We start from the raw sequence: 22,783 nt of genomic DNA, 5'->3' as shown, positions 1-22,783 counted from the left end.
AGCGTGCGCCCTCGTGTGCTGGAAATGCGGTTAGCAGCCAGGCCTTGCTTCAGCCCCACGCAGCCTCAGCGACTGTATGATGCGTGGTGAGAGCTCATTTCTTTTGCAGACGTGTTTGTGAAAGACCAGCTGCGGGGGGAGCCAGTTGCTGGACTGTGGTTACAATGACCCTGTGCCCTGTGAATTCTGATCTGGAACCCAGACCAGCCAGCTTGAAGCCAGTGTCCGGGAATGGACCCAGATGGTGGAGTTGTCATACCCACTCCGTGTGGGGTCTTAACCAGACCAGGGAGGACAGCGCAGCCAAGTGTCCTAACAGTGTGAGATGCGCCCTCTTAGGTAAGAACAATCCAGGTGACACACACACAGCCTCTGACCACCGGTCTACACATGGTGACAAGGACACACTTGGTGCCGTGTCAGACGCCAAAGCGAAGTAGGGAAGGAAAATGGGTCAAGAGATGAAGTCTTCTTAGGCTGATCTTGGCCGTGATGAAAGAGTTTTGAACTAAGATCTCCACGCCTTCAAATTTTGCAGCTTTCTCACAAAAATTTGCAGGGGCCCAAAAAGGGGGCCACCAGGGATAGGGCGGGCGGGATGGCAGAAGAGAAGTGGAAACCGAGTGCAACACACATGAGCTGCGGAGCTGAAGGCATGGTACCTGGTGAGTCATTGCGGAGTTTCCTGGGGGAGGGGGGCTCTGAAACAGAGAGAGAGAGTCCCTGGTGGTTATATTCCGCAAACAAGAGGGAGTCCGTTGAAGTGCGTGTTTAATCATTAAAGGCATTCACTTCAATTAAATCATTAAAAGCACTTAGAAGGCAATCTTGCAGTGAAGCGCCCGCCACCAAGAGCTCTGAGGCGGGCACGTATAAGCCGTTGTTTCATTTGAAAAGCTCGTGTGGGGGAGGCCTGGCGTCGTGGCAAAGGCTGGGTATGGTGGTCAGGCTTTAACAGGAGCTCGTGTCGAGATTTATCGGGGCCGTAGAACCATGCAACTTGCTTTGCACTTCCTTGGCCTCCGAGAGCCGGCTAGGCTTGCCAACCTCACTCAGAGCTCTGGAGCTCGACTTTAGGTTTTGCACGTGTACAAGACTCGGGGCAGAAACGCTAGGACCTGTCTTCACCCGCCTTAGCGTGTGCTCATACTGGAGCTGTAGGAAACGGAGTGTTCAGTACTGGCCTGTGTGGCCTAAGAGGGTCGTTTGGGGCAGAATCCATAGGGGATGTTCAGCACACCTAAAGAATCATTGTGCCTGAGAAAAGGGAGCAGGGACAGAGCCAGAGTGGCTGACTGCTGCCCCACCTCTCAGCCCTGCGCCGACGAGGGGCAGGGTCCTGTCACCAGCAGAGCAAACTCCAGGGGTCTGCGTGGTGAGAACTGCCCTCTTGCTGACCATCACCCTGGGGATTGTTTCCCAAGCCCCTGTTGGACCTGAGGGGTTATGTTTGGCCTCCATCTAGCAGTGGGACCCACAGCCCCTCACCTTGCATGATCCGGGGTCTCCTTCCTGAAGCCCTATACCCTCCTGCACCAGCCCTTCTTTTCCCCACTCTGACAGGGGTTTGGGCTCTCCCCTTGTCCCTGCACTGGTTCTCAGAGTCTGGAGTTGATGTGGCAGGTGGTTTCCGATGGTTCCTGGGCACGCGTGCCACTGGGTAACAACTGCACAATGACTGACAAAGGTATCCCCTTTCCACCTTTTTAAAAACACATCCGATTAGGTCAGAGACCGTCTTTTTGGTGCTGCTGTTTCTGTTGCTCCCTTGTTAACAGAGAAGTAGGCCTTCAGGTCATGGTCATCAATTTGTAGCCACAGTGGCTAGAATTCATTATCGTTCTGTTTTCACCGTATTTCTATTTCATCGTGACCTGTTAATGCTGGTGATGCTGGTTTAACAATACAGAGGTGGTAGACTTTATTTGCAAATTGATGTGTGTATGATTAAAACAGTTAATTTCACAGACACTGGGAGGTCAACGATGGTACAGGTAGTAAGAGGCTAAGGCAGAAGGGCCAAGGTGGTAGGACAGTGAGGTTGGGGAAACATCATCTCTGACTTAGTGATTGAAGGTTTGTGGCCAGCACTATCCCAGACACTGGGGATGAGTAAACAGACAAAACCTCTGTGCTCCTGGGGCCAGAGTGAAGGCTGCAAATGACATAAGTAGCAGGTTACATGGTGACAGGTGGGCAAGAAGGAGGAGGACTGCAGGGAGTGAAGTCGGAAGTTGTAGACAGGGTAACGTGGATGAGTCAGTGCCTGAAGGAAGGGAAGGTGGGATCCCCCTATGTGGAGAGCTGGGGGAAGAGCATTCCAGACAGAAGGAACCACCAGTGCAAAGGCCCCAAGGCAGCGTGTGTAGACTTGGAGGGCTCATGTAGGAGGCAGTGGACAGAGATCATTAGGGCCTAGGGGAACCACCCATCGTAAAGACGTTGCTTTCGATCTGAATGAGGTGAAGCCATTGGATAGTTTCAAGCAAAGGAGGGTTGCGACTCACCTCCATTTCAGCAGGATCCCTCTGGCTACTGTATTGAGAACAGACTATAAAGGCACAGCATGAACACAGAGAGAGGCCCACGAGGAGGCTGTGAAAGTTATCTACATGGTAGGAGAGGGTGGCTTGGACCAGGATGGCAAGAAACGGTTGGATTCTGGATGCATAGGATTTTTAAGGGAAAGTTGACCAGATTTGACAGATGGGATGTGAGGTATAAGGGAGAGGGTAAAATAAAGTATGACCCCAGCTTTGTGGCCTGGGTTAATGACCACTTGAGCATTCCAGTTGCTGAGCTGGAGAAGTCTATGAGGGAAGCTGATGTGGGGGTGAAGAGGTTCAGTCAGGACTCAAGGTGTGAGCTGCCGTGAGGCATTGGGTGGGAGTGGCACACAGGTCTGGGGTTCCAGGAAGAAGTCTCGGCTGGAGATAGAAACTAGGAAGTCACTCGCTGTGGGTAGAATTCAAAAGCCACCGGGCCAGTTGAGATCACGTAGGGAATGAGCAGAGATGGAGAGACCAAGATGGCGCCCTGGGGCAGGCCAATGGCAAGCTGGCTTGGAGATGAGGAAAGACAGCCAGAAAAACAGGAAGCAAACCAGCTGAGGGGAGTGTCTAGGAAGCCCAGTCAAGGACCAATGCTGCAGCTGAATCAGGTGAGGCCTATGGACTGACCATTAGGGTTTTGTGGTCAAGGGTAGGAGGGGAGTGGGTCTCAGAGGTTTTCTCAGCTCGTGGCATGACTCTGTTAAGGGAAAATGTTGCAAAGGAGAGGAGGGTAAGAATTTCTGGAGCAACGTCCTTGAGTGAACAAGAGGTAGGTCTACCCGAGGTGTTGGCCTGAGTTGTTTGTTTCTGGACAGTGCAGCCCAGAACTGGGGACAGAGAAGAAATGAGCACAGCTTGTCGGGAAGTGGGTTAATGGGGGAAATGGGAGCTTGTAAGGATGGGCATGGAGAGTCAGTCTGGTTAGAAAGTGAAAAGCAGATGTCCGAGAGAGGGAGGATGGGGGACCCTGAGGTCCAGAAGTGCTGAGTGGGGTCCGTTCTACGTGGCCGTCGAGAACGCCCAGCGGGAAAGGGTTGTACGCCTGTTTGCTTTTCTCAAAGCACTCTGAGCAGCGGAAGGTAGAAAGTGTGGTTTCATCTGGGTTGTGTTGTAACAAACTAAAGAAGGTGGCAGGCAGAAGACTCGATGCTTGATGGGCAAGTTAGAGCTAGTGCTGACGGCCATGGAGGGATCGCGGAGGAGGAGGGCAAGGACGGGAGATGCTGGAGCAGCCCCCTGGAGGGCTCGGGGCCCCAGCCTTCAGGGAACCGGTGGAGGTGGGAAGGAGCCCTGAGGAGCAGGGGGGTCGCCTACCCACCTTCAGGCCCGGAGGCGCAGGGGTGTGGGAGACAACTCAGCCCCGGTTCGGGCAGCACACAGGCCAGCTCCTGTGATCGAGAATGACCCAGCCCCAGACCCCAGTGGTGACCAGAGACCCTGCGGAAGACCAGGGAGCCGCAGGGAGTCCAGAAAGAGGGTCAGGAGAGAAGGGACTCGCACTGCCAGGGGCCGGGGGTTGGCCGCCGCCGCTGTCCTGAGGATGGGAAGGGAAGGGAGGCAGCCGTTCCAGCACCCGAGGGAGCATCGGCGCCCACGGGCGTGCGGGCGAGTGGGAAGAGCCCCTGGAGAGGAGCGGGGCAGCGGGGAGAGGGCGCCCCGTGCGGCGGCCGCGGGCCTCACCTGAGCTTGCTCTTGAGCGCGGTCACCTCGCGCCCCATGGCCTCGTTGCTCTCCGTGGCCTCGTCCAGCTCCCGCTGCAGCTTCCTGCGGTTGGCGTTGATGCGCTGGGACTCCTCCTCCGCCTCCTCCAGCTGCCGCTTGAGTTGCTTGACCTTCGCGTTCCCTTTCTCCGCCTGTCGGGGAGAGGCCGGAGGGTCAGGAGGGGTCCCCCGAGGGTGGGCGCCGGGCGGGAGGGCCGGGCGCCGGCCTACCTGCTCCTTGTACTGCTCCGCCATCTTGCGCTCGTCCTCCACCTGCAGCAGCGCCTCCTTCAGCTTCTTGTCCTTCTGCTTCAGCGACTTGGCGGCCGCCTGCTTCTCTCTGCATAGACGGGGGAGAGGGGATGGCTTCCCTTGCCCGTGGGGTGTAGACCCGACCAGCACCGTGCCCGCTGTGCACGCTTTTCCTGCTCAGCCCCCAAATCAGAAGGGGATGCGGCCATACAAGGGGACGTTCTGACAGCTGCTCCGACACGGTGAGCGCGGGAGACGCTCGGTGAAGGAGGCCGGGCACGGGAGGGCCCACGGTATGCGATTCCGTTTCTGTGGTCTGTTCTGGACATTTCATAGAAACGGAAAGTCGGCCCGTGCGTGCTGAGGGCTGGGGGAGACAGGGCGATGGCGAAGGGGTACGGGGTGTCTTACTGAGGGGGCGAAAACGTTCCCTGGTTGACTGTGGAGAGGGTGCCCCTCTCTGCGAATACACTGCAAGCCACTGAGTTGAACACTTTAAACGGCTGAATTCTAGGGTACGGGAATTGTCAGTAAAGCCACTACCAAAATAAACAGAATGGGTCGGAATCCTTGCAATCTGACAGTGATCACGGTGCTGTGACCTTCCTTTCTCAGTAAAATGAGAAGCCTTCCCCCACTTGCTTGTGCTGCATGGGCCGCCGATTGGGACTTTCTGGGTAGCCCTTAACACGACATCCTGCAAACGCAGGCCAGGGAAAGCCGGCGGGCTCCCGGGACGGCTGGCTGACCTCACGGAGGAGGCCTGCTACTTAGTGCTACTGGTAAGGGCCTTCTCCGGGCCAGGCCCACCCCTCCCCGGTGTCCACACACTGTTCTCCCAGCACAGCTGCAGTCTGGGTTTCCAGCTAGAACCGATGCCCGGAGAGCCTAAGGGACCCCTGCCCCCTGCCACCCACTGGCATGAAGGTTGTCTTTGTAGCCCGGGCCCCACGTACCTGGCCTCCTGCTCGACCTGCTCCTCCAGCTGGGCGATCTTGGCCTCCAGTGCTGCGATGGTGGACTTGAACTTGGACTTGACTGCCCCCTCCATCTCCTGCAGCTTGCTCCGGAGCTCCTTGTTCTGCCGCTCGAGCTGCTGCCTCGCACTCTCATTCTTCTGGGCGGCGCTGCGTTCCGTGGCCAGTTCGTTGTTGAGCTGCTCAGCCTGCGGAGGACAGTGAAGGTCATGAGGTGGAGGGCACAGAAGCCCGGGGTGGTCCACGGAGATGACGAACGTCTCCTCCTGTCCTGCCGCCCCAGCCTTCTTCGGCTTCTGCATGGGTCCCGGGAGCTGCAGCCCCCAGCAGCCACCCCCCACCTCTTCCAGCCACCCAGTCCTTTCTGGGCACAGCTCAAGAGGCAGTGTCCCAGGGCTCCCTGTTTCCAGGTCATGTGGTGGATCCCCAGCACCTGTCCTGGAGCTGGTACTCAGTAATGTCACTGAGTGCTCACGAGTGTCAGGTCAGGGTTTGGGGCTGGGGACTGAGCATGAAGTAGACCCCCAAGGCCCTTCCTCCAGGCACACAGCGTCTACTAGAGGAAGCCAGACATACCCTGGCCCCCCGATGAGACACTGCAGGCTGGCAGGGTGCTGCATGACTGTGAGAGGAGGGAGTGGGTGCAGGGAGCAGACGTGCTGGCTCCCCGCTCCCCGCTCCCCTCCACCCTAACCCGGGCCTGGCACACAGGAGCCTGCTGTGCATGTCACTGGACCAGTGTGGGCTTGTTACCGGGTGGAGCCCCTCTCTGGTGCCGCTCAGGTGCCCTGCCCCGCTCCGGCCCCCACCTGCTGCGTGGCCTTCCGCACGCGGTCACTCATGGCCTCCATGTTGCCTTGCTCTTCCTCCAGCTCCTCCTCCAGCTGCGCAATGCGGGCCTCCAGGCGGCGCTTCTCATCCTGAAGTGTGTTCCTAAGGGAAATGCAGCCACATCTGGGGCTCCAGCCTACCCCCGGCTTAGAAGATTCCCTCTCCTTGGAGGAGTGAGGCCTTAGGGTTACCCTCATTTGTAACAGGAAACTGAGGCTCAGAGAGGCCTAGAGACTTGTGCAAAGTCACACAGCTGGGAAGTGGGGAGCCAGGACTCCCATCCAGTTGCTATCAGCAGAGCCTGGCCTGGCACAAAGACCGGCTCACTCCTTTCTGTCCCCAGGTGCCCCACCCCCAACCCCACCACACTGTTCATTCAGAATGAACGAAACTGGCTACCCACTCAAATGGGGTGTGAAGACCCCTGTGAGCAGCTCGGCTGGACAGTCATTTTCAGCATTAAGATGGGAGTTCCGGAGGTTCTCCCGTGAGCTGCCATTCCCTCATTGTCTGAGCCTAGGCCCCCTCCTCCCTGCACAGCTCCATACCTTCCTGAGACACTGCTGGCCAGCTCCTCGGCCAGTTCCTCCTTCTCCAAGTCGGCCTGTTTGCGAGCCCTCTCAGCCGCGGCTAGGTCCTGGACGGTGGGGGGTGGGGAGGAAGGAAACCTGTTATCTACACGGAAGGGCTGAACCCCAGCAGTTTCCATGGCCACCCCTGAAAGCGGCTGTGCCTCCTCTGAGCTCAGGGGAGGCACTGCGTGTACATCAAATCCTCTCTGTCCCTGCACTTACTCTGGGGGTCCACCTATGTGGAATGCTGAATGAGCAAAAGAAATCTGTGGGTGCACACACCGGGGTGCTGAGGGCTCCTACCACGCTACCCCCATCTGAGGCTCTCAGCAAGAAGGCTTTACCTCCTGGAGCTGCATGAGATCTGCTTCTAAACTCTTCGCTTTCTTCTCGTTCTCTTTGGCGGTGGCAAAGATCTCATCTCTGGAGGCACGGGCGTCTTCCAGCTCCCTCTGGAAGTCCTTCATCTGAGCCTGCATGAGTCACAACAGGAAGGACAAGCTAAGATGTCCTCACTCCCCCGAGTTCTGCCCAAATTACCGTTCCGTGCCAGCCCCTAGGATTTCCCACGATTAACCACAGAGAAGTCCCCATGGCATGAGCACTGCCCACCAGCTCACAGGGCCAGGTTGCTGTTCAGGGGCACCGTTCTGGTGGGCTCAGCAGACCTAAAAGATGGTGATGTGGTCGGAGGCCCATGGCCGAATGCCTGGGAACGGTGCCTTACCCAGGGCAGGAAATAGCCCCCAAATGCTGAACGGTGGTGGGGAAAACAGCAGCTACTAGGCACCAGTGACAGGCTGCGTCCTGCTGCTGCTGACTTCCCCGACCTTGGGGAAGCCGTCGCCTCCCGCCACCTGCGCCCTGCCTCTGAGCCACCACCCACCTGCAGTTTCCGAAGCTGCTTAATGGCTTCTTCCCTGCCCTTGATGGCCGAGTCGGCCTGCAGCTCCAGGTCTTTGAGGTCCCCTTCCAGCTTCTTCTTGGCCGCGGCTGCCAGGGCACGTTGCTTTCTCTCGTCTTCCAGTTCTGTCTCGTATTCATGAAGCTGAGCAAGGAGGGGAGATGTGCGCGGCTGGGCGGACCCATCCCCCGGGGGCCCTTTCCCCGGCCTCAGCCGGCGTTCAGCCAATCCCCGGTGTGCACAGCCCCCTGCCAGGGGGGTCTGCACCTCCCCAGGTTGCAGGGGACAAAACCAAGTCCCCATCGGGCCAGGACATGGTGGGGGGAGGAAGGACACTGGCTGCCCTGCCGAGCTTCCCCCCTTTTCCGAGCTGCCCCGGATTACCTGCCTCTGGAGCTGCCTCCTCTTCTCTTCGTTCTGCTCATCACGGGCCTGGAGGTCCCGCTCAAACTGGCCTTTGAGAGCCTGCATGTTGACCTCGAGCCGCAGCTTGGCGTCTTCCGTAGCCTGCAGCTCATCCTCCAGCTCCTCCAGCTGGGTCTTCATCTCCTCCATCTGGGTTTCCAGGGCCCGCTTGGACTTCTCCAGCTCGTGCACCTTGCACATGAGAGTTGACTTCATGAAGATGGGCAGGCAACCCACACTGACAGGAAGCTCACTCAGGTCCACGAGCTGGCTTCCTGCCCCCCACAGGATGCAGGGCCAGGGGTCCAGACCAGAGCCTTCCTCTGGGGGCCCTGGACTCAGACCCCAACCCCAACCACTGTTTCCAACCAGTGTGTGGGTGACAGTTGGAGGGACGGCCTTCAGTCCCGATGATGGTTTCACATCAAAGACTATGGAGCCAGCCCCACCGCAGCCCGCCCCAGGGACTGACAAATATCGGGGAGGGTGGGTTGGTGACAGGTGAATGAGCAATGACGATGAAGAGTGACTTACGTTCTTGCCCACGTCATCCTTGGAGCTAACCAGATCCTCCATCTCGGCCTTGAGCATTTTGTTGGTCCTCTCCAGTTCCTCTTTGGCTTCCAGAGCCTCCTCGAGGGCTCGCGCCAGGGACAAGGCCTTGGTTTCCTTTTCCCTGGCTTCTGCCTCGGCCCTGTCCCTCTCATCCGCGTATTTGGAAGAGATGCTTTTCTCCTCGGCCAACAGCTGCAGCAACACAACAGAAGCCCCGGAGGTGACCCCTGGCATACCCGAAGCTCAGCTTCATTTCACTGCCTTGTGTCCTGCTAATTTCACTAGCATCTGCCTTTGGTTCTGGTCATGATCCCAGGGCGCTGGGATGGAGCCCCGCATTGGGCTCCATGCTCAATAGGGAGCCTGCTCTCCCTGCTGCTCCCCCTGCTTGTGCTGTCAAATTAAATAAATAAATAAATAAATAAATAAATAAATAAATAAATAAATAAATAAATAAAAGAGAGATCTCCGGAAAGAGTTAATCATAAGCTGGCTTCTGACTTCCAGGGCGACCTTGTGCCCAGTCACAACTGCTGAGTGTGTTTTGAAATCACTCATGCTGCCCATGTCGGTTAGAACACGCTGCTACTGAGGTCCAACTGACAGTTAATCCTGCCGGAGGCCAATCATTCTTTTTGGTTTTTTCATGGCCACTCGTCTCCAGCTCTCAAAAGTGCCCTAGGAGCCAGAGCAGGGACCTTCATCTCATCTGCAGAGTAGCCTATCCCACACTGACACATCCAAACCCAGACTTCTAGAAGTCAGCAAAGACAGGTAAGTAATAGGCCCCCAAACAGCACAGCTGACACAAAAGCCGTACACCACATGTGACAGGAAAGGAAAGACGGGACCTCAGGCCTCCGAACCGATAACGGAGAAGCAGAGTAGACACAGTGAAGACAGGCCGACCACACCGAGACGGAAAAGGGAAGAGCCAGCGTGTCACCCAGAAGCCGGGGCTCTGAGCCCCCACGCCTCTGGCACCGGCCCCGTACAATTCCCAGACTGATTTTTAGGATAACCCCAAGTCACTTGCAAACCGAATGATGTTTGCTAAATCTGAGCGACAGCATAATCAAAGTCAGTATTTGGGGATCTGGGCCACACAGGTGTATGCATTCGTCAGAACTCGAGAGAGTGTACCCGTAAAAATTGGTGCATTTCCGTGTAGGTAAATTTTTATCTCATGAGAAGCAAAATTCTATCTTAAACAAGACCTCTAGTTAACGCAGCATGTTGAGGTATGCAGGCGGAGGTCTGTCATCTGCTTTGAAATGCATCCAAAAGGTAAGCTAGCATTGACAAGTACAGTTCATCATTATTCATAAACATGTAAGAACGCGAGCTTGGTAAAGCGTTCAGGATCTGATGCAGGTGGTGGGCATACAGGTGTTCACTGTTTCATGCTTTCAGTGTTGCTGGGTGCTTGAAATTCTGCATGATGAAATGTTAGGGGAAAGTGGTTATCTGAAGGGTAGAAGCATGACATTACTTGGAATCTTCAGGAGGCAGTCCATAAACACTTGTTGAGTAAATAAATCTCATGCCTTATCAGGGCTAGAAGCTAAGGCATCGTCGGCGTCATGGGGCCCTCACGGTGGCGGTACCTGGGAGGCACATCTGGGCGGTGCCGCTCTTCTGCTCTGAACTAGAAGCCCTTGTGTTTCACGGTCACCCGAGGCAAGCTAGCTTTCCCGAGCTGCAGGTACACAGCCTCGCAGACCTGCCCCAGCCCGTGTCCGCACGCAGCGGACCGCCCTCCAGCCCCTACCTGATCGAACTTCTTCTGCTTCTTCTCCAGGTTGGACACCAGTTGCCGCTGGTTGTCCAAATCGACGACCAGGTCGTCCAGCTCCTGCTGAAGCCTGTTCTTGGTCTTTTCCAGTTTGTCGTAAGCAGCTGCCTTCTCTTCGTACTGCTGGGTGAGGCCTTCGATCTCCTTCTGGAACTTCTTCTTGCCCTCTTCCAAGGCTTCCACGGTGCTGGCAAAGTCCTGCAGCTTCTTCTTGGAATCGGAGAGCTAAAACGGCAGGGTGCAGGGTCCTCCAGTAAGAGGAGGGCCTTTGGGTGCTTCCCCTCCCTGGCCCTACCCTGAGAAGAGACCACCTTCCACACATTGCAGAAATGCAACATCAGGGGGAGCCAGTGAGCCAAGCAAAATGGCTCCAAGGCTCCACCACAGCCCCTCAGAGCTCCTGATCTCCCCCCAGGGCTCAGTCCTGGCAAAGCAAGGACACCCAGCCAGCACCTGGATGTTCAGAGTCGAGATGTGACGCTCCAGGTTCTGCTTGGCTTCCATCTCCTCGTCCAGCTGGTCCTGCAGACTGTTCCTCTCGTCCTCCAGCTGGCGCAACTTGGTGGACACGTGGAGCTTCTGCCGGGTTTCTTCCTGAAGCAGCTCCTACGGAAGGACAGACGGAAGTCCCAGGGACCCACACACGGGAAGTTCCTACCCCAGGTCCCTCTGGATGATGTGGCCCAATACCCACCTGGGTGTCCTGGAGCTGGGACCCAAGGGACGCCACGTCCTTGGCCAGTTTTATGGCCTTCCCCTCAGCCTCGTTCAGCATCCCTGTGACACTCTCCACTTCATTCTGAGGACGCCGAGAGACTGGTTAGAACCTCCAGAACGGGATCCTTGTTAAGTAAGAGAAGCCCTGTGGTATCCACCGGTGGAGAAATACCCACGAACGATGGGGCCCAATCACGGTAGCTCCGTGGCTCCCAAGGGAAGCGTATCGCCTACAAGTTGGGATGTCTGGTTCTAAGAACCTCTTAGAGCCCCAAACTGTATTGACTGAGCCCTAATCCCACGAAATGGATCCTGGATCCTAGATCCTTGCCAAGGGTGGCAAAAAAATGAAACAGCGGGTTTGAGAGGCCAGACACAGAGCTGCTCTAGACCCGCCTGCTCCCCAATGTTGGAGAAGAGGATGCCGACGACACCTCTGCTTCCAAGGGCCCTTTTCCCACCACCCTCTTCCTCACCCCTACTCTTGGCCCTTTCATGGGCCCTTATGGCCAAAACCAGAGGTGCAGGAGCAGGTCCTTTTGGAGATTCCAGCCCACCGTCCATCCCCTTCGCACTTACAATGAGGATATAAATGATCTTGACTCTGCTCCTCTAGAATGTTGCTTATGTTAGGAGAGCAGAGTCCCTGCTCTCCCCTGCACGTGGGGAAAAAATCATATTTAATGCTTCCCTTGCCTCCCCTGTCCCAGGCTATAAGCACATTAAATATTTATCAAAGGTCTGCCTATATCCAATGAATGGAAGTCAGGCCAAACCTCTAGTCAAAGCTAGATAAGACCAAAGACAAACAGACCTTGTCATTGCTCCTCTTAAAACCTATCAATGGCTTCTCATCACTCGGAGTAAAGACGAATATACGTATAATGGGGCCTTGAAGACCCTGTGTCATCCAGGCACGACCTACCTCTCTAGTCCCACTTTGCACGTTTCCCCTTCTAGCTCAGCATTCTCGCTCTCCTTCTGTCATCTCTTATAATTTCCCGCCTACCCCTGGGCCCTTGCACATGCTTTTCCCTCTGCCTGCTAGCCTTCTACTTATCTCAGACTTTACCTCCTTCTTAGGGAAGCCTTTCCAGACTCTTCCTGCAGGCCAGGCCCCTTGTTACTTACACTAACTGCATCATTTTGCATTCATTCATGGGACTAGAAATGCCTTTCCCTCCACTGGGTCAGAGTTCTATCGGGCCAGGTACCGGGTCTTTCTCACTGCTGTGTCTCAGCATTAAACATTGTGCCCGGCCCACAGCAAATGGGCCCACAGCAAATGCTTGCTGAATGAGCAGACGAAGAGAATGGAAGAGAGAGCCCATCTCTCCCTGAGGATGGCAACAAGAGGAAAGCGACTTGCTTTGCAGCAAGAGAGACTTCAGTTAGCTGCGAAGAGCGTCCTCCCGCGCAGAGCTGGGATCAAGGGAGCCTGGCTGCGCCGCGCCTCACCTGCAGCTTGTGGACCTTGTCGTTGAGCTCGGCCCGGGCGCGCTCCCCGTCGCTGCACTTGGACTGCAGTTCCTGCAGCTGCACCTCCAGCTTCTTCTTCTTGTGCTCCACCTCCTGCTTGGCTTGGCTCAGGACCCGCAGCTCTCCAGCCAGGTCGGCGTTCTCCTTCTCCAGCGTCTGCTTGTTCTTGTCTAGATTGGCCTTGGCCTGGCCGAGGAAGCAGAGGCGGGGAGGCGGTACAGCTCCGGCCAGGGACAGTTAAAGATCAGAAGCTCTGCCCCTTGGGGGCATCGTCCTCTTTCCCTTTCCCTCCATCAGTCAGGAAGGTTCCAGGGAGGGGAGGGACATGGCGGGGTGGGGGACACACAGTCACTCTAAGACTTTTTGTATTCTCTTTTTTCTAAAGCTCACGGGTTGCAAAGGATCCCACGAGCTACAGCCAACCTGCGGTCATGTCCTGGTTGACCTATTCTTAGTTGCCAACATTTTAATAAAGTAATGTCATGTAAAAATCTGGATTCCAGGGGCGCCTGGGTGGTTCAGTCTGTTAAGTGTCTGCCTTCGGCTCAGGTCATGACCCCAGGGTCCTGGGATCTAGTCCTGCATTGGGCTCCCTGCTCAGTGGGGAGTCTGCTTCTGCCTCTGCCTCTCTCTCTCATGAATAAATAAATAAAATCTTAAAAAAAAAAAAAAACCTTTAAAAAAAAATCTGGGTTCCAGCTTCTTTACGAAAAATCCCAGTGTCCTGTACCGTGACGGGTGATGGATACATACGCATAGCTCAAAATTCATCGAACCCGACAGTTAAAATTGGTGGGTTTTACTGCATATACCTCAGGAATTCTCACTTTTAAAAAGCAAGACAAACATACTCAGTGGGGAAAAACAGCTTTTCGCCTTAGGTCAGGAACAACATAAGGATGTCCACACCCCTTTTATTCAACTTAGTACCGGAAGGGGAAATGTACATTGTAGTTAGGATGAGCAAAATCGTATTTGCCCAACATGCATAAAGCATTGAGACAATGTCCAAGGCTGGTATTCCGATCCCACTTGAGAAGAGGACACAAACAAGGGTCCTTTTACTCATCTGGAGGGTGAGGGGGGCTCGGTCTGGCACCGCAGTTTCCAGAATGGTCCTAAGACCACCTGTATGTGGGCGGAAGATGGGGCCAGGGGATCTGCCCATTAACAAGGCCACAGAGGAAATGAAATGAAATGGAAAGCAATGGAACAGTGTGGGGCCATTATTTTCACGTGCAGGAAATTTTGAGATTCTGCGAGCAGCGGCAGTGACCTAGCTCACAGAAAGGTGCTCAGTAAAACACCTCCCGAGGAATATTCACCTAGGCTAGTCACAGGAACAAATGCCAACTCCAACACGTTTTAGGTAATGCCACCCCCACTTAGTCTAGCTTGGGGGGATATCTAGAAAGTGCTGGGATGCGGGGAAGCCATAGCACTGAGGGTGAGGGACAGAATTCAGATCTTGAGGGAAAGAATCTAGATGTTGCAAGCTACAAAGCTCACCCCTCGGAATGAAACTCAAGGAAATTCTCCCAAGGGAGAGGAAGTTCCCGGTACAAAGCATTCAGAGGAGTGCTCTTTCGCTGCCCCACATCCCATACGCCCCAAATAGCCCAGCACGGGGGGGCGGCGGGGGGAAGAGCGATTAGATCCTGTCATTCTCAAACTCTGCCAGAGAGCTGTTTCCCTCCCATCTGCAGAGAAATTATAGGATGTTGTCCATCTCAAGTTATCCTCCCAGAAGTTTTGCTAAACGGTGGCTTATCTGTGGGGGGCAGTGGATTGTAGACCCTGCCCTGGAGAGGGTATGAGGCAGGTTTACCCACTGCCTGCCTGGGTTCAAATCCCGGCTCAGGCACTAGCTGTAGGACCTTGGGTAAGTCCCTTCACCTCTAGGCACTCTGATCCTTCATGTGTTGGATGGGCTCCTCAGCACCTGTCTCACAGGCGGTTGTGAGGAGTAACTGACCTATGTACTTACTAAATGCCCTCTCGACCATTGTCATTACAGTGTCATACGGCTGGCTCTGTCTCAGCACAGACCCTGATCTGTAGTTATCGGAAGCTGTTGGCATATATGGTCACCAAAAAGCTCACCACGTACCCTCTTGAACTGCTCCAGCTGCTCGGTGAGCTCCTCCACCGCCTGGGTGTGCTTCTGCCTCATCTCCTGGACCTGGGCCTCGTGGGACCGCGTCTCCTCGTCCAGGGCCTTCTTCAACACCGTCACCTCCTGCTCCCTCTTGGCCCTGGGCGGGAAGAACACAGTGAGTGGCCGTTGCGTGGAGATAGGGCTTCACTTCAGACAGTGCTACGCACAGGAATGAGCGCTCTCCCAGGACCCCGAGCTGAGGTCTCCATCGCCAGCCCTCCCTGGCTGTGTGACCTCGGGGGAGTCACCTAACCTCTCCGGACCCGGCATTTCCTCAGCTGCAAAATGAGGAGCGTGGTTACTGCCCAGAAACTCTCAAAGCCAGCCAATAAATACGCAAAAATACTCAAAATCATGTTGAAGGAACGTTGAGTTGCAAAATGTTCCTCAAATGTTCATATTAGCTCTTATTTATTGAGCATTTATTATATGCCAGGCCCTGACCTAAGTTCTTGAATGTTACCTTTAGAGTGACCCTCAGGGGCAGATATATGAATTCTTCCAATTTACAGATGAGAAATCTAAGGCTAAGAGAGGGTAGGCAGTTTGCACATGTTGGACAACCACTGGGCGATAAGAGCCAGAACCTGGTCTGGCTCGGAGCCCATGTGCTTAAATACTGCACCGGGCTTTTCTGGATTGTGGACCAGATGGAGAGGGAGCAGGACACTGTGTTGGCTTCTACGCACAGGTAAAGGATGTGGAACAAAACCCCAGAGTGTGGGAAATCGGTCTCAGTGTTAGCTCCTGACCCAGGACGCGCTCAAATCCATCTGCATGTTTGTTGAATGAATAAGCGACCTACTTTCACTAAAGTCAGCTTTCCTTATCTAGCAGGTGAACTGTTTTTGTTGGGGTTTTTGTGGTGTGTGTGTTTGTTCTGGGGCGTTTTTTTGTTGCCGGTGTCTGCGATCCTGCAGTGAATCTTAGGACACATCCAACAAATGTTGTTTTAAAACATGGGTCACAGGACAGACACACGCTTGGGGACTGGGACCTGGAGGGCTACTGACACACGCGGACACACACATGAGAAGACGGGAAGGAATACCCAAAAATGTTGACTGTGTTGGGACTAAGGGTGATGTTTTTGGTGTCTGTGTTTCTATAGCTTTCAGATTGTTCTCGAATCGAGCAGGTCCTACTACCATGACGCAAAATTAGATGAATAAGGGTCGTGCCTCGATTCCAGACGGTGACTGTGGGGCCTGAGGAGGCCTGTGATTCAGGGTGTGCCTGGGGGCTGCCGCTCCTCCACCGCCCCATCCATGCTCCCACCTGAGCTCCTGCTGGGTGGCCGTGCTGTCCAGCGTGTCCTCCAGCTCTGTCTTCAGAGCTTCCAGCTCCTCCCCCAGGTCCCGCTTCTGCTTCTCGGCCTTGTTTCTCGCCGCCCGTTCTGAGTCCAGGTCCTCCTGGAGGTCTGAGATGTGACCCTCCAGCTCCCGGATCTTCTTCAGAGCATTGTTCTTCTGAGCAATTTCATCGTCGAGCCTGCCGGGGACAGATCACCAGGATCAAGACCCCTGGGTCCCTGGCCCCTGAGATCTCACGACGTCACCAAAGATTGTTTCCTGGGAACCAGAAACTCATGCTCCATAGACATCAAGCCACGTTCCACCCACGTCCCTGAGACATGGGGGACCCCTTCTTGCTAGGTGGGACTGCTGGCAGATTAGGACTTGTCTGATGTCAAAAAACAGACTGTGGTGAGTGTGTGTGTGTGTGTGTGTGTGTGTGTGTGTGTGTGTGTGAAAGCAGAGCCTGGTCCCAGACTAGTCAGGTGCCTCGTTCACAGCAGGAGCTTAATAGATGCTCTGTGAACACTAGACAGTCCTTTCTCCTTAGCAGCTACTTGTTTTTCTTTCTTCCTTTTGCTCAAACAGTGGCTGAGGGCCTGCTCCATGCAAAGCACCAGGTGTTGCTTGGGGAGCTATTAAAACCAGGGCCCCCAGTGTGGGGGACGCGGCGACCATGGCTCAAGGTGGGGCATAAATGCACTGTCTGAATGGCCTGGAGTGCATTAGGACTTTCGTGGAAGGCAGCTCCCTCCTGACGCATGGTGGAGCTGACCTCTTGCTGTGATGGAAGGAAAGGGAGCAACATGAAAGAGGGCTCAGAGGCAAGACTCCTCAGAGCAGGGGGAGATGAGCACCTCAACCGTACAGAGCCTGGGGACGGGAGCAGTAGGAGAGAAAGCTAAAGGGTCGGGTTAGGGACAGGGCGTGCGGAGCGGGAGCCTGGCCTTCTGTGCACAAGCCAGCGAAGTCTTCCGCGAAGGTTCACAGCCCAGGGGATGCTTCTGGTCCATCACCCTAGCGCAGTCCTGCAGCACACACTGGGAGCGAAAGAGCTGGCCAGGGGACCAGTCAGAAAGTGCTGGGGCTCCGATCCCAGCTCACATTCCCTCACCTCCCCCCACGCATGGCTTCCTGCTCAGGGACACAGAGATCGCAGCAGTGTCCCTAGCTGGTGTGCGCGAAGATGCCGCCTGGAAAGAGCGTGGCACAGTGAACAGGAGAATCCCCGTGAGCTGTGGCTGCAGGATTCCCGGTGCGAGGGTTAGCGTGAACCCAGCCAGGAGAAGGGCAAACGGGATGGGGCAGGGACACGTCTCAAAGGACCAGCAGAATCTGAGGGCTACTGCAGTCTGGGGGTGGGAGGAGAGCAGAAGGAGGGGCACGAGGGTCGTCCCGGGCTCAGGCACGCAGTGCCCAGACTCCCTGGGCCACTGTAGACGAGAAGGGCCTGGACATCCAAGAGGCAGATGGGGCAGAAGTAGGGGAGATATGGAGACAGGAGGAGTTTGGAAGGAAGAGAGGGAAGTCGGTGGCATGGTTCTGGAGGTGCAAGCAGGACAGGGGAGGCACCCAGGAGCACAGAGGCCTGCCTGGAGGAGGAGGAAGACAGGGCCCACTGTGGTTCGGCAGGAGGGCACGGGGCCCACAGACCCACAGGAGCACCGGACGCGCCCCGCCAGCCAGGCTACCTGCTCAGGGCGGCCTGCAGCTCCTCCTCCTTCTTGGCCAGCTGCATCTTGAGCTCCGCGATCTGCGCCTGCAGGTCGGCTATCTGCTCGTGGAGGTCACTGGCCTCCCCCTCCAGCTTCCGCTTCAGCTTCTCCAGCTCCTGCCGGCTCTTCTCCTCCTTCTTCAGCCGCACTACGACAAAGCCAGGCACCCTTCAGCAGGTGCAAACTACAGCAAGGCGCCCAGAGGGCAAGCCTTTCTGCTGTGGCAACTCACGGACACGCACATGAACACGCGTGCACGCGCACACGCACGCGCACACACACGCGCGCACACACACACACACACACACACACACGTAATTGTCACAGCCCAGACCACTCTCTTGTGGGAGGAAAATCAATGCTGATGTAAAGCACCTTATTATTATGACTGGTGTGTTGGCTGCGGGAGCCTCGAGAGGGTTGTACCTCCCCTAAAATCATCTGCCACGCTCAGATTTGCTCTCTGATTTTATTTTTCTTTTAGGTTTTATTTATTTGAGAGAGAGAGAGCATGAGCAGTGGGGAGGGGCAGAGGGAGAAGCAGATTCCCTGCTGAGCAGGGAGCCCGATGCAGGACTCGATCCCAGGACCCCGAGATCATGACCTGAGCCAAAGGCAGACGCTTAACCGACTGAGCCACCCAGGCACCCCAGCTGATTTTAAAACACCCATTTGAAACCCTCTTCGAGATAGCCAGTTTACCTTCCAGTTCTGAAATCATAGATTCGTGCTTATTTTTTAGCTTGGTAAGATTCTTGGCCTTTTCTTCCTCTTCTGCAAGATTCGTTGTCAAGTCACTAATCCTCTCTTCGAGGAGTTTTCGCTCCTTTTGGGGAAAAGAAAAAGAAATATTGGTAGGTTTTATTTTTTTTTTTTCCTCTTCTCCAGGATCTACATTTCATTTTTAGTTATTTCCAGATAAACAGTTGGAAAGAAAACCCACATGAACACCAAAGACAACCTCTAATATTAAAATATAAAGAGAAGTTCCTTAATGGTCATTCCCTAAAACCCAGCCATTTCCCATCTCATGCGACCTCTGACCCCCACACTTCATGTTCCAAGCAATCACACCCTCATCCCTGCCTACCACATGCCGGCTCTTCCCTGCCACAGGGCCTTTGCACAGATAGGACCACCTGCTGAGCTGCTCCTCCACTCCCTTTCCAACTGCTCTTCATTCTTTAGGTTTCCTCTTAAATGTCACTTCCTCCAGGAAGCCTTCCCGGAATACCTTGCTTCCATCCCCTAATGCTCTATTTTTATAATATGGTGAACACCTTCTTCAGAACCCTGATAATGAGGGCCATTAATGGTTAGGTGTTTCCTGCCTCCCTAGAGTATGAGCCCCACCAGGGCAGGACCCCCCTTCACCATGCATGCCCTGCACCCCAAACAGGGCCTGGCTCACAGTAGGTGCCAGCTGACATCTAGTTCAAAGAACTCAAGGGAGCCCAACCTCAGTGGAGCTGCTTAGTGGTTCCTGCCTTGGGTGACCTACTCATCCCAGGTGACACAGGGACTTTTCCAGTTTGGCCACTCAAAGTCCCACATTCCAGAAAGCCTTCAGTCCCAGGCAAACCAGGACCACGGTTCACCCTATTACTAACTGGAAGTGGCCTTGCGAGAATGCAGGAGAGGCCCCCAAGTCTCAGGTTCATGGCTGCCTTTGCCAACTCAGGGGTGTCTACTGGCATGGAATTTCTGAGACCTGCTCCATGGCAGCCCTGGTGCTGCTGGGACCGCTGGGGACTCCGTTCATGGGGTCCACCTGCCTCTAGATGGCAGTCAGAAGGCTGCCTCCAGCATCTTGCATTTGGCCAGAGAGGGAAAGCATCTGGAGCGCTTGGCCCCGGGGAGCCCGCCAGGTTAACGCAGACGCTGGCCCCACGCGCTCACTTTTGACAGCTTATTGTTCTGATCGTCCATGACCAGAATATCGTCCTCCAGTTTCTTGATCTTGGCCTCGGCCGTGACCTTCTCGAGCTGTAGCTTCTGCCTCGCAGCTTCCTCCTCCTCCAGCTGTTCTTCCAGGTCCTTTTTTGGGGAGGGAAAGAATCACAAACCTCGCTCACAACAGGGACCCTCTCTCGCAGCTTGGGGGGTTGACTTACGTGGAGTCTGGGCCTCACGGAACCCACCCCACCACCATGCACTGTGGTCTCCTTTTACTGGAAATAAAAGCTTTGGGAAACCACTGGCTTCGTGAAGCCTCAGTCTTTCCATCTGTCAAACGGGGATAGTAGATACTGTGTGGTTTCAAAACGTGCCCACCAATTCTCTGGTAGTCTTCCCTTCAGGAGGTGGAGGCTAATTCCTCTCCCCATCAGTGTGGGCTGGATTTAGGATGCTCTTCTAACAAATAAACCAGGAGGAAGCGATGGGGCGGGATGTCCGAGATTAGGCTGTAAGAGGCACCGTGGCCTCCTCCCCTGTTCCCTCTCTCCATTCGTTCCTCCTGGGGGAAGCCAGCCGCCATGTAGCTCTAAGGAGAAGCCCCCCACCCCACCCCCGCCGCTCCAGCGAGTTGCTGAGGCCTCTTGACCACAGCCACGGGAGCAAGCCACGGGAGCAAGCCACGTGGACACGGGTCCTCCAGCCCTGGGCTCACATCCCGACTGCAACCTCAGGACAGACTCTCAGCCAGAACCTCCAGGCGACCCCACGACACGCTGATTTGTTGTTCCTAGCTGCTAAGTTCCGGGGGTGTTTTGTCCTGCAACCCCAGCTCACTAATACAATTAACCCTCTCACGGGGTTGCTAGGAGAGAAAAGGTGTTCGCTCGCACACGGAGGGCAGGGCAGGAGAACAGAGCGGGCCCTCCAGGAGACCGCTCTGGCTACGTGGCCCTGCCTGCGCAGATGGCCCATTGTCTCCAAGCCCTAGTCCCCCGCGGGGACATACATGACCACACGCACCTCCCAGGCCTGCAGGGAGGGTCGAACGATAAGCCACCCTCCAAGGGTAGCAGCCCCTGCAGGCCCTTACCAGCATCTGCTGGGCCATCTTCTTCTTCTCGGCCTGCAGCTGCTGGCCGCGGTCTTCCTCCTCCTCCAGGCGGGCCTCCATCTCATGCAGGATCTCCTCCAGCTCCTGTTTCTTCGCCGCCAGCCGGACCCGCATCTCCTCGGCCTCAGCATACAGCTCTGTCTCGGCCTGCAGCTGCTCCTGAAGCAGGTTCTTCTCCTCGGCCAGCTGCACGCGGGGAGCAGGGGGCGGCCGGTGAGCCCCGCGGGGACACACCCGCCCGCCCTCCCTCCGCAGCCCCGCCGCGCACGCCCGGGCAGCTACCTGCGAGTGTTTCTGCTCCAGCTCCTTGAGCTCGCTCTCGGCCTTCTGCTGCCGCTCCTTGGTCTTCTGCAGCTCATCCTCCTTGGCCTGCATCTCCTCCTCCTGCCGTGTCACCTGCAGCAGGGGCTTCACCTGCACACACGCCAACAGATGTCATTGGCTCTCATGGCACAAGGCAGGTGTAAGCTCTCCTACTCGCTCAGATCAGCGGTTCTCAACCAGGGACGGTTTATGCCATCCCACACCCCCGAGGGCACGCTTGGGGATTTCTGGGGACAGTTTGGGCCGGATGCTACCAACACGGAGTGGGTACGGGCCGGGGACGCCGTTGCAGATTCTAGAACGCACAGGGGAGCCCCCGCAAGACGGGATTATCCATCCCAAAACACCAACAGCACCGAGGTTGAGAAATCATACACTAGAGCAACCGGAAAGGTGCACGGTGTGAAGGAAGACGTCTCTCCTCCTCCCATTTAGTCCCTTCCCAGAGAATTACTGCTGACCAAGGGCCATATTTCATTCCAAGGAGAAAAGAAATCTCCCACGTTCTCCCTCCCCATCAAGGTCAATGCGCACGTTGTTGGCATTTCCCGCCAGTCTGTTCTCCTGTATGTTTAAAAAATACACCCGAGATCACGCTGTCCGATTTTCTATGCCACACCGTTACTTAAAACTACAGGAGGATTATGCCCCCATGCCGCTCTGTCAGCCTTACACCTTTGTTTCTTGATAGCTGCCATTTTTGTGGCACAGGATGGGTGAGAGGGGACATCCCTGTCTTACTCCTGGCTTTAGGGGAAAAGCTCTCAGTTTTGTCCCCGTTAAGGATGACGTTAGCCGTGGGTTTTCTAGAGCAGGCCTTTATTATGTGGGGGTAGGTTCCCTCTCCACCTCCCTCGTCGAGGGTTTTTGGATAGCCGTCATTTTTAAGAGTTGCAAAGCATCCCACTGATGGTTGAGTCTGGTGGGGGCTGGGTGCTGACATTTTGCTCCTGTAAATAAGATGCACGACAAATGCCCCTGATTCCTGATTTCCAGAGAATCATGGTGCTTGACGAAAAAGCCAGTTGCCCAGAAGCCAGACCATCTGACTCCGTTGATGCAACGTTCTGGGAACGGCAACATCACAGAAAGGGAGGACGGATCGGCTATGCCGGGGAGGTGGGCGTGGCCAGAAAGGAGCAACCTGAGGGGTCCCTGTGGAAATGCTCTGGATCTGAGTCAGGGTGATCGATAACCCATGTGCCGAAGAAGGTGGGGTGGGGTGGCTTCTGGGGCCCGGAGGACTGGGGACAGGGGAGCTCTGATTCTGAGCCCCCGAGTGCACCCGGGCCGGCAACCAAATGCGGTCCCACAGTGGGAGTGTCTGGAGCACAGAGCCCGGGCGGAGGGTCCCCACGGGTGCGGGGCCCGCGACACCCACCTTGGTGAAAAGTCTCCACCACTGCCAGTTCCGCAGCTTGAGGTAGGCCGCGCAGTTCCTCTGAATCACCTTCATGGCCGTCAGCTGTTGCTGCCGCTTGGCGAAGGCCCTGGGGCGGGGGAGGGGGTGCCGTGAGAACCCCCTCCCGGGGGGGGGGGGGG

General features: G+C 55.7%; 2 protein-coding genes across 2 annotated transcripts in view; one reads left to right on the top strand and one right to left on the bottom strand.

The window, feature by feature from the left end:
* NDE1 (nudE neurodevelopment protein 1) overlaps positions 1 to 10,772 on the top strand; it is a 48,447-nt gene extending 37,675 nt beyond the window's left edge. The window contains exon 9 of the mRNA XM_040635287.1: positions 10,634 to 10,772. Within this exon, the coding sequence (XP_040491221.1) occupies positions 10,634 to 10,643 (10 nt within the window). The 3' untranslated portion in view covers positions 10,644 to 10,772. The remainder of the gene's footprint in view (positions 1 to 10,633) is intronic.
* Positions 1 to 22,783, bottom strand: part of MYH11 (myosin heavy chain 11) — a 113,412-nt gene that overhangs the window by 2,992 nt on the left and 87,637 nt on the right. Inside the window, exons 20-40 of the mRNA XM_040635288.1 lie at positions 22,623 to 22,731; positions 21,200 to 21,331; positions 20,897 to 21,103; positions 19,807 to 19,944; positions 18,610 to 18,733; positions 17,884 to 18,055; positions 16,176 to 16,388; positions 14,850 to 14,994; positions 12,719 to 12,925; positions 11,238 to 11,342; positions 10,997 to 11,149; positions 10,520 to 10,768; positions 8,728 to 8,940; positions 8,173 to 8,385; positions 7,771 to 7,932; positions 7,229 to 7,357; positions 6,861 to 6,949; positions 6,291 to 6,414; positions 5,461 to 5,669; positions 4,484 to 4,592; positions 4,233 to 4,405 (exon numbers count right to left, since the gene is read on the bottom strand). Of these exons, the coding sequence (XP_040491222.1) occupies positions 4,233 to 4,405; positions 4,484 to 4,592; positions 5,461 to 5,669; positions 6,291 to 6,414; positions 6,861 to 6,949; positions 7,229 to 7,357; positions 7,771 to 7,932; positions 8,173 to 8,385; positions 8,728 to 8,940; positions 10,520 to 10,768; positions 10,997 to 11,149; positions 11,238 to 11,342; positions 12,719 to 12,925; positions 14,850 to 14,994; positions 16,176 to 16,388; positions 17,884 to 18,055; positions 18,610 to 18,733; positions 19,807 to 19,944; positions 20,897 to 21,103; positions 21,200 to 21,331; positions 22,623 to 22,731 (3,375 nt within the window). The remainder of the gene's footprint in view (positions 1 to 4,232; positions 4,406 to 4,483; positions 4,593 to 5,460; positions 5,670 to 6,290; positions 6,415 to 6,860; positions 6,950 to 7,228; positions 7,358 to 7,770; positions 7,933 to 8,172; positions 8,386 to 8,727; positions 8,941 to 10,519; positions 10,769 to 10,996; positions 11,150 to 11,237; positions 11,343 to 12,718; positions 12,926 to 14,849; positions 14,995 to 16,175; positions 16,389 to 17,883; positions 18,056 to 18,609; positions 18,734 to 19,806; positions 19,945 to 20,896; positions 21,104 to 21,199; positions 21,332 to 22,622; positions 22,732 to 22,783) is intronic.

The sequence above is a fragment of the Ursus maritimus genome, unplaced genomic scaffold (genome assembly GCF_017311325.1).
Source record: "Ursus maritimus isolate PB19 unplaced genomic scaffold, ASM1731132v1 scaffold_2, whole genome shotgun sequence".
NCBI lineage: Eukaryota > Metazoa > Chordata > Mammalia > Carnivora > Ursidae > Ursus > Ursus maritimus.
Note: the sequence above shows the minus strand (reverse complement) of the source record. Positions and strands in the feature narration are given on the sequence as shown.